Source organism: Anopheles aquasalis, chromosome 3, assembly GCF_943734665.1.
Source record: "Anopheles aquasalis chromosome 3, idAnoAquaMG_Q_19, whole genome shotgun sequence".
In the NCBI taxonomy this organism is placed as follows: domain Eukaryota; kingdom Metazoa; phylum Arthropoda; class Insecta; order Diptera; family Culicidae; genus Anopheles; species Anopheles aquasalis.
In genome coordinates, this window is record NC_064878.1 from 11856708 (window position 1) to 11869481 (window position 12774).

Below are 12774 nucleotides of genomic sequence, written 5' to 3' on the forward strand. Positions count from 1 at the left end.
TGTTTTCTTGCTTTAACTTATCGTACGTCGAATGGCTCGCGGAGCAAATGCACAGGAAACTGTCCTGTTTTTGGTGCGAGAAGTAGCAGCGGCACCCCGAGAACCAATTGGATGCACCGTAAACGAATCAAAACAAAGCAGCTTCGGTACCGCAACAACCAAGGCGACCTTTTGCATTCACTTTCGGGCAGGTACACATGACGTTGACGTCGGGGGAAAAAATGCACCCCTATCCCAGAGGGTGGAACGACGCCCCTTCTGGGAAAATATCCTTCTGTCATCGGAACGTGGCGGTAACGTCAAAAGCGACAGAGTGTGGCGCAACCCTGCCGAATATCCTTTGGAGAAGGTGCGCCCTGGCCGTGGGCCTGCGCAGTAGCGAGCAGGCATTCCATCCCTCGATAACAACAACCCCCAATGACACCAGGGGTGAGTTTCAGCAGTGAGCTAAAATATCTCGAACATCGCGCGATATGAATGGATCAACTGAGAGGAACTCTTTGTAGTTCATGTTAACAAACCTTCACTAACGCCCAAATTCGTTATGTACTATAGCCTACTCAGTTACTTACTTATGTTCGAAATCTTGTACACTCACAGTACATAACACAACCTCTACACTCATCAAATTCTATCGTTAGCTAAGCATAACTCAGTTCAACTCTTACCCTGCATCAGAATTTGGATCGTGTAGATACCGCTTTATGCAACATCTCCTTTTCTTTTCCTTCATATGCTTTGGGACACTTCTATGAGATGTGCGCGGACTTATATGTGATCATATTATATTATCCGATTGCATTAGCATATTATAAAACTATTCCTGAGTCACCATTTTCATCCTTGCGCCTATAGTTGAAATGCCGGTTTTTAGTTAGTTATAGTTGAAGTGCCGGTTGAAAATTGAGCGCATTTATTGTATTATGCGCATCATTATTGGATAGACGGGATCGAAACAAGGATGAGATCAAAGAGCAGCTTGCTCAGATCAGCACAAGTGCTTGTTGGCCGGTTAACTTTATAAATTAATGGAAAATCAAGCTAAAAAACCACTTCGCTCAAACACTTCTCGAACTAGCGTTGATAAGGATTTATGCACCTCCTTCCAAAGATGCCACAACAACTGGGCCCTATCAGGCTTCCTGCCCCAGTCTTTCGTATGAACGAATCATTTTGTTTTTAATTCTACACACACCCATTACTATAACACCACGGCCGTATGGTCCGCGGAATCGAGAACGGCAATCTCACTTCAATTCAACTCCAACAGCCGGCGAGAGAACAGACGTACAATTTCGCGAGTGAGTATGTGCCGAGTGATCAAAATGGGGGGGCTGCGCACCGCAACCGTTTGTGCAACGTTAATCGTCGTGAGCCTGGCCCAAGAGTAAGGATCAATCACCCTGAGAATAGAGTGCGAAAGCGAACAGAATGTAATTTCATGTTTTATGACAGACTGATCGTTGTTGGACCAAACTCCTTCCGTGCCAATCAAAACTATATGGTAACGATTTTCAATATGATGAACAAAGAAGTTACTCTAGAGGCAAGTATGGAATGTTTTGAGGACAATGGATCCGTCACTTTCAACGAAACAAAACCTGTGGTCGTGCCCCCAAAAATATGTAGCGAGGTAAAATTTGAGGTTAGTCATATGCAGTTCAAAAGGGATGGACTGTTGGAGATTCTGCTCATTTTGAAACGTTCTATTGCAGATACCCTATAATCGATCAACCAAAAGCGGAAGAATAACAATCGATGGTAAGACAGGGCTTGTCTATAAAAAAGAAGTTTCCGTGCACTACAATGGCAAGTCCTTCTCGGGCTTCATCCAGCTTAGCAAGCCCGTGTACAAACCAGGGGATAGCGTTCAGTTCCGTGTGATTGTGCTCGATCCCGATCTGAGGCCCCCCTCAGACCTAAAGGTGGTGAATGTGACCGTGAAAAACCCGAACCGTGACAATATACGTAAATGGCGCAACGTGAAGCTGTACAATGGAGTGTTTGAGGGACAATTGTACATAGCTCCCTCACCTCCACCGGGGATTTACAACATCACAGTTGAGGCAAACAATGAGAAATTGGTTTCTAAGACGTTCGAAGTGAAGGAGTACGTGTTGTCGACGTTCGTGGTGGACGTTTACCCAAATGTCATTCCCCTCGAAGAGCACCACGCGCTTAATCTTACGATAGCGGCCAACTACTACTTCGGCAAACCTGTTATCGGTAGAGCGAAATTTCAACTGTATGATGGAGATAACAATTTGGAATTATCAAAGGAATATGATGTAAATGGAAAGCTACATGTTCACCTACCGCTCAGCTACCAGCTACTGTTTGATGATGGCAAACATAATGTCATATTGAATGTTACCTTTACCGAGCAGCACACAAGTAATTCAAAGTATTGCCAATCTTAAGAACGCTAAAGCAGTGATAGTGCCTGTTCTTTTTTTACTATTATTTTAGATCGTACCGTATCTCTTACACCTCACATTGTGGTCTTCGAACAGAAGTACCAAGTAAGGTTACTAGGCGTTCCTGAATTTAACCCCAAAACATCCAATGGCATCAAGCTTATGGTTGAGTACCAAGATGGTAAACCAGCTAAAGCTGTTACGCTACAAGTGGAACTCAAACATAAAGATGGAAATCAAGTTGAAAATTGTACGAGTAACGCTCATGGGATCATCACGCTTCGCGGATGGAGTCGTTTTTCATCTGATGAAGAAATCGAAATGACTGTATGTCAAAAACTCAAAACAATGTTATACATTCCAGAACTGTTGCACATGATTTCTTCTATACTTTCCTAGGTGTTGTCTGACGAGGTAGAACTACTAAGCGACACACTAAGAAAAGCACAAAGCAAAATGTATTTTTTGGAAATAAGACCACCGAAAGCTAAGTAAACAATTTCAAAATATTGTATTATAAGTATTATATTTTAATGATTCATCTAAAATGTGACTTCTCTTTCAGGCTGAATCCGCAACAATCTCTCAAGCTAAAAGTAGTTTGTTCACACAGCATGACGTTCGTGCTTTATTACATCGTATCAAAAGGAAAAGTCGTTGATTATGGTGCAGTAAAAATTTTGAGCCGTCTTTCTCACGACATCAACCTATCTAAATCTGCTACGATCAAGATGATTCCTAGATCCAGTGTACTCGTTGCTACCGTAATAGGTAACACATTCGTATACGACGTCGTAACCATCGATAGCGAACATTTTACCAACAATGTACTGAAACGATCATTGCTCTAACCCGTTTCAAAGGCTCATTATTTGTATTATCTTTCCTCAACAACAGATTGAATTGAAACTAAAGGGTAATCAACGTGAACTAAAACCAGATGACACGATTGAATTATTAATCACCGGTCTCCCGAAGTCGTATGTGGCGTTGGCGTCATATGACAAAAGCTTGCTACAACATGAACGACTTCACCAGGAACCACAACAAGATCACGACATCAGCAGGGAAAATATTTTGAATATGTTCGAGGAACATAATCCACACACTTATACAACTCTATTCGGGGTGAGAGCAATATTTTTATTTTTATTTCGTCATAAAACAAACCCATGTTATAATTTTCCATCGTCTTTCGTAAACTTCAGGGTATAGGCCTATTCGTAGACGCGGGAAATCTGGCGATTGAAGAAGGTATGTTCTTGAGCATCACTGCAGTTGGCGATTGTTTACTAGATTCAGTTATTTTGTGTATTAAAACAGTGGAAGATAAATCGGCACGTGCGGATATCTCACCGAATCAGTATCAGCTAGCCCAGCTATATTCATATAGAACTGATTTTCACGAATCCTGGCTGTGGGGGAATATCACATTATCAAAGAAAGGATCATACACACTGAGAAAACCTACACCTGATAGTATAGCATCCTGGTACCTGACCGGCTTCTCCATCGATCCTGTCCATGGTTTTGGAATCATCAAGAAACCCCTACAGTTCACCACCGTGCTGCCGTTCTACATTGTCGACAATCTACCGTATTCGATCAGGCGTGGTGAAGCGGTTATGTTGCAGTTCACGCTCTTCAACTCATTCGGAAGCGACTATTATACCAATGTGCAACTGAAAAAAATCAACGACCAATTCGAGTTTGTCGGAGTATCTCCTGAGGGTAACGCTAAATGCGGATCTTGCAAATTAACCGTTAATTATTATATTTTATGCGTAATGATCATTAATTATTTTACTTTTTTTCATGTTCAACCTAGCGGAAACTGAAACAAAACAGATTATTGTCCCTGCTAATGCTAGCGCTCCAATATCCTTTTTGGTGAAGGCCAAAACTCTGGGAGAAATGACCATTCATGTGGTGGTTTCAACTTTTCAAGGACACCAATTGGATTCCATCGAAAGGCATGTCCGTGTCTTACCAGATAACATAATTATAAAAATTCCAGTTACGCGCATTTTCTGGCACGACTCGTCCAGTTCTTCATTCTTTCCGATCAGTTTGGATTTGAATAGAAAAGCCGTACCAGGCACAGCTAAACTTTTGCTGCACGTTTCGCGTAAGTAGCAGCTAAGGTATATTAACGAAGCAAACAATCACTTATAGCAGATTATCGTTCCAGCAAACCTTGTTTTAAAGGTTAGCCAAAACATAGACAATCTTGTCCTAGCTGCAAAGGACACCGGGGATCAAAATATGATGAATTTTGCACCATACGTGGTGATACTCAGGTACGAGGAAGCGATGGGTACGAAAGATAGCGAAATCTTCAAAAAGGCAGCAAATCTGCTACAATCAGGCTACCAAAGCCAACTAAAATTCCGTCAGGCGGATGGTTCATTCGGCGTTTGGAAAAACAAAGGTGGAAGTGTGTTTGTGACTGCGTTCGCTGTCCAGTGGATGATTGTGGCTGAAAAGTATTATCCGGACAAAATATCATTTCAATCAGATGTTATTTCAAAGGCTTTCGAATGGTTGGCTTCCAAGCAGCAAGACAATGGTTCATTTATGGAAGACGGTTCCAACGTCTATAAAGATCTCCAGACAAATGATAGGAATGGAATCGCCCTAACATCCTTCGTAATGGTAGCATTTATGAAGCTGCAAAAAGTAAACAACAAATATGAGGCTATTATTGAGAAAGGAATGGCATACATTGCTGACCGTTTTAACACAACCGGTAATAGCTTCGATCTGTCTATCGCGACCTACGCCTTGTATTTGAACGACCATCAGCTAAAAGAAGTGGCATTAAACGAACTATTCAAATTATCTACCAAGGTTACCAACAATTACCAGCGCTTCTGGGATACGACTACAAGTCCAATTGAGACGGCCGCTTTCGCGCTACTGTCAATAACTGAAGCAAATCGAGTTGCGGATGGTATTGAAGTCATGCGCTGGCTTGTGAATCAAATCTATGAAATAGGAACCTTTCAAAATAGTTTCGACACCTCATTTGGATTGTTGGCGATAGCAAACTTCACAAATATCATATCAACCACGAGAAATGATTACACAATCGAAATGAGCTACTCCGGCGAAAAAACCAATTATCGCATCAATCCCAGTATGAAAACTACTCTAATGAAAGAGTTTGTAGTGCCAAAAAATGAGAAAACACTAAATTTAACTGTGTACGGTACTGGTACGGGACTTCTTCAGATATTATTGACATATGAATTGCATTTGAAGGATCATAAAAACCAATTTGATGTGACGGTGGAGCAGCTGAACACTGCATCCGCGACTGTGTTGAAGCTCTACGTTTGTAGTAGATTTAATTCAGAAAATAGAGCAGTACCGTCGAACATGGCCATTGTAGAGGTGAACTTGCCGAGTGGCTATGTACTTAATAGCAATCCTATCAGTAACTCTACGGACGTTAATAAGATAAAGGTGAGCTGATAAGCGTAGGCCAGGGGTGCAACCATAATCTATTTCATTTAATATTTTTAATTTTGTACTATAGGAAACCAAAATCCTGTACGGTAAAACTACAGTCGAAGTATTCTATGAGCAAATGGACTACGCTAATAATTGCTTCACAGTCACTGCTTATAGGCTGTTCAGTGTAACTTACCGGAGGCCGGCCTACATAAAGGTGCACGATGTCTACAAACCTGGTATGTATCACTACTATCTATTAGAAATGGACGATTTGCTCTATTGCATAACTTTGGTTATTTTCCAGAGCATTTGGCGATCGTGTATTACACCGTAGAAAAAGAGGATGTGTGTGACATTTACAGGAATGGATGCAAGTGATTCATGCAAATACCATGTTGGGTAAAATATAGAACATTTCTGTAGATTGCATATTCAAATAATCATAAATACTTACGAAAAGGAAAATAAATATTGCAGTAATTGATATCATATACTGTTGCGTCATGATAAGTGCTAATGAAACCTGTAATGGGTCCGAGTGCTGCGTCGTTTGAAAAAATAAATACGTAGGCGAATGAAAAATGTATAAACGAGACTTTTTGTTGGCAATTATTTTTGGGGTAAACGCAAATGTGGTAATAATAAAAAATGTTTACAAAATCTCCTAATTCCGTAACATATTTTACCAAGCGTATAAGCAGTTTTCTTATTATTTCTTCGTTGAAAGATGTGTTTGCAGCCAATGACACGCATGAGGTTTCTATCCGAGCATCACTGTTCAATCTTATGACGGGCAGGACTGTAGGGAAGGTTTTCCAATATTTCTCAGTGGAGGGTTCAAGGGTGGAGGCGAATAAACATTTTCATGGGGAATAGCAACTTCCTTATCGATAGGAGCCGTTTTTGGCGGCGATACGCAAGCCGGACCGCACTGAAACGATTGCTTTAATAGACCGCATTACTAGTGTAGTGGTACGACGTCTATCATTTGCAATGAATCTTCTAGTGCAGCTGATATTGTACGCTGTAAAGCTGGTGTGCGGTCTGCGGTTATAACTCTCATTTTCAACACGATTTCGACACACCCCGATTTTTTCATGTAACGATCGATTCTACGATCTGGACAGTCAATCTAATAAAGAGTTTCGTTCGGGTTTTCCGCTTTCTACAGCGAGTAACTTGATTAACATATGGAGCACAAATGTCGAATGTACCTCTTGCTCCAACATCGATACGATGGACAATGAGAGAGCCAAGGAGGCGTTCTAGCACGCTTCTTACAGTCCTGACAAACCAATTAAACAACAAAAAAGCGGGAACGTTCTCTCTCTATTTTTATGACACTGGGACGAAAAGAGTCGTTTATATTAGATCCACCCACCTAGCTTACTTTATGAGGCGTACAAGCAATAAAACCAATCACCAGTCGTGCCAAACTTCCTGCCAAGCTTGAAGTCCCATTCTATTCTAGCAAACAGAGTTCTTCTAATAGGTATACCACATGCAAGACATCTCTTGCGAAATGGTTGAACGAAATAGAAAAAAAATGAAATTAAGTACATGATAAGAGAAGGTCAATGTTTAGGTCTTGGCCCTTGATAAGCAGTGATGGGTATTTCCCAGAACATCAATCTCACCAACGCAATGTTTTCATTTAGACAATCGTGCCAGCAGAGGATCAGTCATAATCCAACAGCCATCGAGGGTGCAAGCGTGAGTTGTGAGCAAGCTCGCAGCGAGTTTGAACTGTGCGGTCAAAATGTGGGGGCTACGCATCGCACCCATTTGTGCAACGTTAATCTTCGTTAGTTTGGCCCAAGAGTAAGAATCAACTACCTTCGGAGTAGAATACGATGGCGATGAGGAGATAATTTCCAATTATTTGCCAGGCTTATCGTTATTGGACCAAACTACTTTACCTCCAATCGAACCTACGCTGTGACAATTTTCAATATGAAGAACAAAGTAGTCACTTTAGAGGCAAGTATAGACATTGGAGCCGTCACCCTCGCCAAACCGAAACATGTGAATGTGAAATCAAACGGACTTGAAAAGGTGCTATTCCAGGTATACTAGCTCGTTGTTAATAGGTTTCAACAGATACAACATACAGATTTCGCTCATTTCGGGCCGGCACGGTTATTGCAGATACCAGATATTCACTCAGCGAGAAGTGGAAGACTAACAATCAAAGGCGTGAACAACATTGCCTATCGTCAAGTAGTGGAGCTGGCTTATCGTAAAAAGTCCTACTCCGGTTTGATACAACTCAGCAAGCCCGTCTACAAACCAGGAGATAGCGTTCAGTTCCGTGTGATTGTGCTCGATCCCGATCTTAAACCACCATCAGGCCTCAAGATCACTGCGACCGTGGAGGACTCGGTCGGAAACAACATTCGCAAATGGTCCAATGCGCCACTGTACAACGGAGTGTTTGAAGGCCAATTGGACATAGCTCCATCGCCTCTTCTGGGAAGGTACAACATCGTAGTCGAAGAAAATAACGAAGAATTGGTTTCCAAGACGTTCGAAGTGAAGGAGTACGTACTGTCCACGTTCGGTGTGGACGTTTATCCAACTGTCATTCCCCTCGAAGAGCACCACGCGCTTGATCTTATAATAGAGGCCAACTACTACTTCGGCAAACCTGTTATCGGTACTGCTATGATAGATCTGTACATCGATAACGACAAACCTCTATTGGAATCGCAATTTAAAACGACAATTATAAACGGAAAGCTGCAGGTACACCTTCCCTTTGCCGAACATCTCCATATTGAAGATGATGAAGCTAAGCGAGATGTGAATGTGATGGTCACATTTACTGAGCAAATCACAAGTGCGTAAAAATAACGCATTACCGCGGCTTACATTAGAAGCGCAACAACATAACATGTCGATTTCTACTCTTTTAGATCGAACGGTTGTCCAGGAGTATCCGATTCCGGTGTACAAACACAAATACCGGGTGAAACTGGAGAAAAAGTTCATGCCTAATTCATACCCTCAACATAAACTAAAGGTCGAGCATCATAATGGTACACCAGCAGAAGGAGTCAATTTGCTGATTGAGGACGGGAATGTGTCCCCGCGAAGTTTTCAAAAACACATTCTCGACGGGACGAGTGATCAGGCGGGCATGATCAGTCTGCCTTTACTTCAAACGTCACAAATGATACGAGTATGTGTGCTTGGCATGCTATCGCCTTGCTTCACCCTTACCTTAACGATCTCTTCTTTTACCGCCTCTAGGTTTTACATGCTGACAAAGAGATGTTGAACACCGAAGTCCAAAAGGGCGAAAAAAGTGTTGGCCCATACATCAGCGTTGCATTGGGTCCTGGGTAATACTTTGATATCTTCCATCGCGCAAACAAACAAACTAATCAATGAATGAAACATTTTCAGACTTCCAAGCAAAGTTAAGCTCCTAGTCAAATGTTCTAATAAAATGAAGTTTTTCACATACTACGTTCTATCGAAAGGAAACATTGTTGATGCAAAATATGTTTCTGGAAATGGAAAGACCACGAGAAATTATACCATCAGTGAGCCGACTCACAGCATGCTTCCTCGAGCGAAAATTATTGTGGTGACGGTGATAAATGGCACAATGTTGCACGACTCAGTGCAGATCGAGTTTGGCGAGCTTGCCAACAAAGTAATAAGTGATCCATGCTATACTTTTCTACCTCGATTTCCTTGCTCAATTAAATGCTCATATCCATACATGTACTGATGAATTGCAGTTCGACCTGACGATAAAGGATAATGAAACGCAAGTGAAACCCGGCAGTGAAATAGAGCTTGTGCTTAATGGCCTACCTGAAGCATACGTGGCTCTCGCATCGTACGACAATAGCTTGCTCCAACACGGCAAATACCATGATGTCGTTCGCGAAGATGTTTGGAAACTACTTGAAGGGTCCCATCGCAATGACTTGCAGAATTTGGACTGTTTTGGCGTAAGTTGATTGTATAGCATATGAAACACATCGTCCTAACGAGAAATATCGAAAACGATTTTAGAGAATGGGATTATTTAGCGTTCCACAAAGCAATAACGCGATTTGTGAAGGTACGATTTGTCAGTGTCTCAATCGTGCGACTGCCAACATATTGATTCTACTTAATCTAATTTTTCTAGCAAATGATAAATCTGCCCGCCAAGACGATAGTTTCAATTTATTCGAAGCAAACATACAGTTTAAATGGAGGACTGACTTCAGGGAAAATTGGCTGTGGAAGCACGAACGAATACATTCATCAGGGGAAACTGAGCTGTATGCAACTGTACCGCACACTATAACATCCTGGTACCTGACCGGTTTCTCCATCGACCCTATTCATGGTTTTGGAATCATCAACAAACCCCTACAGTTCACCACCGTGCAGCCGTTCTACATTGTCGACAGCCTGCCGTACTCTGTCAAGCGTGGTGAAGCGGTTCTGTTGCAGTTTACTTTATTCAGCTCACTCAACGGGAAATACACTTGTGATGTGACGTTACATAACGTACACAATCAAATGGAATTCATCGGCCATTCTCGAAACGGTGAGTTTGACACTAGCTGTTGATTGTTTTTTGGGCAATCAAACTCGGATCGGTTGGTTCGGTGGTTCTTGATATATTTTAGGCACCCACTACGTAAAGCCTTTACCTGTTGCTCCAAGCGTCGGTGTACCGGTGTCATTTCTGGTGAAGCCAAAAACATTAGGGGAAATGATTGTTCGTGTTACAGCGATGGCAACATTGGGTCTGGGTCACGACGCGATCGAAAAAGTCATTCGAGTGTTACCGGAAAGCGTAGAACAAATTGACGTGAAAACAGAGCTTATCGCATCTAATGTCTCCGGAAAACAATCCTTCGAAATACCATTGGATATTCCCAACGAAGCTGATCCTGGATCAGAGCGAATCGAGTTTTCTATTGCTCGTAAGTATCAGCACTATACTGTGATGTAAGTAAACATCTACGACTAATTTCAAACTTATCATTCAGCCAACATATTCACATTCGTGATACCAAACCTGAAAAATCTGTTGAGTGTTCCGACTGGATGTGGGGAACAAAACATGGTCCGCTTTGTACCCAATGTCGTAGTTCTCGACTTTTTGTATGCCACTCAATCAAATACAACTTCTGTCACAGAACGGGTCGAGGAACTACTGCGAACAGGTTACCAGAACCAACTGAAGTACCGGAAAGCTGATGGTTCCTTCGCAGTGTGGCCCAACAGTCAATCAAGCGTATTTCTAACAGCCTTCGTGGGAAAATCCTTCCATATTGCATCGAAATACATCACAGTGGATGAAAAACACACATTACAAGCCTTCGATTGGTTGGCCACCAAACAGCAACCGGATGGTCGATTCGCCGAAGTAGGATATATCATTCATAAGGATATGCAAGGGGGACTAAGAGACGGAATTGCTTTGACGTCCTACGTTATGACTGCGTTTCTGGAATACAAATCGCAATCCGCTAACCATACTGCGGTGATCGAAAAGGGTATGGCATACATTGCAACACACATTGACAGCATTACTGACTCGTATGATCTGTCGATCGCCACATATGCGCTATGGTTGAACAATCATATCAAGAAATCCGTCGCCTTGGATAAACTTAAAAGCAGTTCCACCTTTAAAAGTAACGGAAATCTACGATACTGGCAACGGGACACATCCCAAATCGAAACCACCGCTTATGCTCTATTATCACTGGTCGAGGCCCAGGAATACACAACAGCACTAGCCACAGCGCATTGGCTCTTCAATCAAACCTATGAAACGGGAAGCTTTCCGCGAACTCAGGATACGTTCGTGGGCCTCAAGGCACTTGGGATGTTCAGTAAACGGGGCAGCCAGACCGGAAATGCATTCGTGATTAATCTTCAGACCGATGGAATCAAGAAAACGATTAGTATAGTACCTTCACTTAATACATCTTACAGTGATATTTCAAATAGTGTACGGAAGCTAAAAATTGACGTTACCAGTAAAGATTCTGGACTTTTAAGAGTGACTTACAAGTACCTTTTGAATTTGATCGACATTAATCACCGGTTCAATATAACAGTAGAGAAACAACTCGTGGCCTCCCAGTCCGCGATGATGTTAGAAATCTGCAGCAACTTTTTACCGGAAAATCCAGGCGAACGTTCAAACATGGCCCTGGTGGAGGTGACTTTTCCTAGTGGCTATGTAGCAGACACCGAATCCAATAGTGAACTCAAGCGTGCTCAGCGAATTCAGGTGAGTTCCTAATGGCCAAGTTATTGAGCGGATGTCTTTCACTGCATCGTCTTCAATGGCACTTATCACGAAATTTTACAGAACGTTGAATATCTACATGGCGGAACTATGGTTGTGGTGTACTACAACAACATGGGCGACGAGCTTAATTGCTTCTGGATCAAGGCGTACATGCGTTACAAGGTAGCCCTCAGAAGACCGGCTTACGTGAAGGTGCACGATTATTACAACCCCAGTAAGTATTTCTGTTATCAGTGTGTACATAAAAGTTATGTTTGACACTAATGTTGGCAATCGCCGATTCCTTCTCTTCTCCAGAACATAATGCTATTCACGTTTACGATATACACAAAACGGAGATTTGTGACATCTGTCCTAAAGGGGATTGTCTATGTTAGTGATCCTGTGATGACAAATAGATGTTTAATCCTTTGAGCTCTTAATCGCCGTTACCGTGTGGTACGAGCAGAACGGAGATTTGCTAAATTGAATCGGTCAAGGGACACGCAACACCTCCTCGGAAATAACCGAAGGCCAGAGTTTGTTGCTCCATGGTGGTAGAAATTAATTTAAAAAACAATCCCGACGATTTATTTCGATAAAATAAATAATCTTTGTCATAGTCATATGAAATAACTG

At 42.0% G+C, this 12774-nt stretch overlaps 2 protein-coding genes across 2 annotated transcripts; both read left to right on the forward strand.

Annotated features, from left to right (window-relative positions):
- Positions 1 to 1273: 1273 nt before the first annotated feature.
- LOC126577763 (alpha-1-macroglobulin-like) lies at positions 1274 to 6466 on the forward strand. Its single transcript, XM_050239657.1, is given in 14 exon segments — positions 1274 to 1387; positions 1456 to 1645; positions 1716 to 2394; positions 2470 to 2744; positions 2817 to 2908; positions 2983 to 3244; positions 3315 to 3545; positions 3626 to 3671; positions 3741 to 4148; positions 4246 to 4545; positions 4609 to 5885; positions 5959 to 6112; positions 6181 to 6241; positions 6243 to 6466. Coding segments are annotated over 14 exon segments (4092 nt in total). The 5' UTR covers positions 1274 to 1307; the 3' UTR covers positions 6280 to 6466.
- Positions 6467 to 7564: 1098 nt separating this feature from the next.
- On the forward strand, positions 7565 to 12762 carry LOC126577715 (alpha-1-macroglobulin-like). The gene is made up of 13 exons (XM_050239559.1): positions 7565 to 7697; positions 7766 to 7943; positions 8025 to 8715; positions 8792 to 9057; positions 9129 to 9220; positions 9285 to 9537; positions 9626 to 9841; positions 9906 to 9954; positions 10024 to 10431; positions 10514 to 10813; positions 10880 to 12135; positions 12217 to 12370; positions 12454 to 12762. Exons 1-13 carry the CDS (start codon positions 7636 to 7638, stop codon positions 12531 to 12533), a joined length of 4005 nt encoding a protein of 1334 aa, XP_050095516.1. The 5' UTR covers positions 7565 to 7635; the 3' UTR covers positions 12534 to 12762.
- The last annotated feature ends 12 nt before the right edge of the window (positions 12763 to 12774 follow it).

Bases quoted from the DNA above. Each gene is read 5' to 3' on its own strand.
- LOC126577715 (XM_050239559.1), top strand. From the start codon at position 7,636: ATGTGGGGGCTACGCATCGCACCCATTTGTGCAACGTTAATCTTCGTT. The intron at 9,955-10,023 runs GTACGATTTGTC...TAATTTTTCTAG, and splicing joins CAATAACGCGATTTGTGAAG to CAAATGATAAATCTGCCCGC. The intron at 12,371-12,453 runs GTAAGTATTTCT...TCTCTTCTCCAG, and splicing joins GCACGATTATTACAACCCCA to AACATAATGCTATTCACGTT.